We start from the raw sequence: 2,701 nt of genomic DNA, 5'->3' as shown, positions 1-2,701 counted from the left end.
AGGAAGCGGAAGGGGTGTTGGAACAGATGCTGACACGGAAGTGATGTGAGGACACAGAAACGTTAGTGGTGTGGGAAGGAAGCGGAAGGGGTGTTGTAAGGATGCTGAAACGGAAGTGGTGTGGGAAGGTAGCGTAAGGGGTGTTGGAAGGACCCTGAAATGGAAGGGGTGTTGGGACTGATGCTGAAACTTAAGAGGTGTGTGACAAAGAATGGCTCCTAGAAAGTGCAACACTCTTACTCTCGCTATGAAAGTTAAAGTGATTGAGGCCTACACAAAAGATAAGTTGTCTGTAAAACAATGCGTTGAGAAATTTAAGTGTGGCAAAACGCAAATTTATGAAGCTATCAAAAATAAAGAGAAAATCATGGAAGAATGGTTAGCTGGCAATGGCGAAGTGAAGAGGAAAGCGAAGGCAACTGGAAATGAAGATTTAAACAAGCTCCTGTGGGAATGGTTTGTAGCCACACGCTCTAAAAATGTACCAATTTCTGGTCCTATACTACAAACACAAGCCCTTGAACTAGCCAAAGAATTAGGCAAAACAGATTTTAAGGCATCTAATGGCTGGTTGGAAAGTTTTAAAAGGAGGCATTGCATTGTATGGAATAAAATATGTGGAGAAGCAAAGGATCTAGATCAAGAAACTGTTAGCCAATGGGAAGAAAAGCTCAAAATGCTTAAGGAACCATACGCTACAAAAGATATCTACAATGGCGATGAAACTGGCCTATTCTTTAGGTTGCTACCTTCAAAAACTCTGGCTGTTAAACGTGAAAAATGCACAAGAGGAAAGTTATCCAAGGAAAGATTGACGGTGTTCCTCTGTGGAAACATGGATGGGAGATTGGAGAAGCCTCTTCTGATTGGTAAGGCAGCAAAGCCACGTTGCTTCAAAAACATAGACAGTACACAGCTTCCCGTTATTTGGTGTGCAAATAAAAAAGCCTGGATGACAGCAGAACTAATGTCTGAATGGCTCAAGATTTTTGACAGAAAAATGAAGAGAGAAGGTCATAAAGTCATCCTGTTTTTGGATAACGCTACCTGCCATCTGCATCTGAAACTTAGCAATGTAAAATTAGCCTGGTTCCCTGCAAACACAACAAGCGTAACACAGCCAATGGACCAAGGTGTTATCTACACGATGAAGACACACTATAGAAAACTATTGCTACAGTCCTTGGTTGCAAACATTTCTACCACACAAAATGTACACCAGCTTGCCAAGTCCATAACAGTCCTTGATGCTGTCAACTGGATTTCTATGGTATGCAAGTCTATTTCTGCTGATACCATTTGCAAGTGCTTTGTAAAAGCTGGTTTCTCTAACTCAAACAGGAACGATAATGAAGAATTGCCAGAAATAATACAGGTGACTGTAGAAGAAAACAATGATATTCGTTCATTATTCCAGCAAGGAGGTCTTGTTGACAGTGAAATAGACCGTGACATTGACATAGACAAAGAACTTGCGATGGAAAGCACATTTACAAATGCTGTGGAACTTTTAGATCAACAACAAGACAGTGATGAGAACATGGATGACGATCAAAGTGCTGAAACCACAGAAATTCCCAGTGAGCCATCAATCAAAAGCTACCAAGATGCTCTAGAGAAAGTTCACCAGTTGCAAGAGTTTGCATTTTTTAATAACTGCCCGGAGCTTCTAGAACCAATAACATCCACTAGACATTTAATTGAAAAAAGGATAACCAATGCCCCAAGAAAACAAGCAACATTATTGGCACTGAGGGAACAAGAAAACCAATAAAGGTACAGGTATGTACAGTAAAAACATACAGTAGACAGTAAGTGTAGTACACTATCTAAATACAGTACAGTACTGTATAAGAGTATGTAAAGCTTAAATACAGTACTGTACTGTTTTTTAGTACAGTACTGTACATTATTTAACAGTACTGTTGAATGTTTTGTTTATGATCATTATTTCTGATGACTAACTACTGCATTTCCCTGTTTTAGAACACGCTGGCCTGTTCCAGATCATTCTGTATCCGGACCTTCAAGCAAGACCTCTACAGCAACAGTACAGTACAAACATTTTAAAGTACAGTATTGAACTTGATTAAAAAAGTAATCTACAGTATGTAAACATTGTCTCCATCTGCAGCTAAAAATTTTTTAAAGTACAGTACTGGATTGGATACAAAAAACTATACAGTACTGTACTTTAAAATGTTTACTGTATTACAGTAATTGTGAACAAAAATGATGCAACAATTAATCTTTTACACTTAATAATGTTCAGTACTGTATTTGTATAGAATACAGTTGAAGTCTTCATAGCCCATTTCTGTTAGAATGAAAAAGTACTGTAGTAAAGTACTGTAAAATAAATCCAGATACTGTACTGTACAGGTGTACACTAAAAAATTTAATGTACGTACAGGTAGAGTACAATACCTGTGTTTTTATTTACAGAATTTTATTTTCAGTAGTTGTACACTATTTTAAGTACATTATGTTATTTACAGTAATTGTACTGTATTTTTATTTACAGTACTGTACATATTTTATTTACAGTACTGTACTTTAAAATGTTTGCATAAGATGTGATTATTAGTGGGCATTGCGCTCAATAGATACTGTACCTGTAATTGTACTGTACAGTACAGTACTGTATTTAGAAGAGTTGAAGTTTGTGTATTACAGTACAGTAATTATGAACAAAGCTGAT

The 2,701-nt window shown here is 37.1% G+C and overlaps 1 protein-coding gene across 1 annotated transcript; it reads left to right on the top strand.

Moving 5' to 3' along the window:
* Positions 1–211: 211 nt before the first annotated feature.
* On the top strand, positions 212–1,774 carry LOC128643663 (tigger transposable element-derived protein 6-like). The gene is made up of 2 exons (XM_053696489.1): positions 212–1,230; positions 1,342–1,774. The coding sequence occupies exons 1-2, from the start codon at positions 212–214 to the stop codon at positions 1,772–1,774; spliced, it is 1,452 nt and encodes a 483-aa protein (XP_053552464.1).
* The last annotated feature ends 927 nt before the right edge of the window (positions 1,775–2,701 follow it).

This window comes from Bombina bombina, unplaced genomic scaffold (genome assembly GCF_027579735.1).
Source record: "Bombina bombina isolate aBomBom1 unplaced genomic scaffold, aBomBom1.pri scaffold_676, whole genome shotgun sequence".
Classification (NCBI taxonomy): domain Eukaryota; kingdom Metazoa; phylum Chordata; class Amphibia; order Anura; family Bombinatoridae; genus Bombina; species Bombina bombina.
Note: the sequence above shows the minus strand (reverse complement) of the source record. Positions and strands in the feature narration are given on the sequence as shown.

Coding starts and splice junctions, on each gene's coding strand:
- LOC128643663 (XM_053696489.1), top strand. CDS start 212: ATGGCTCCTAGAAAGTGCAACACTCTTACTCTCGCTATGAAAGTTAAA. Junction 1,231..1,341: donor AATGTACACCAGCTTGCCAA/GTCCATAACAGT, acceptor TAACTCAAACAG/GAACGATAATGAAGAATTGC.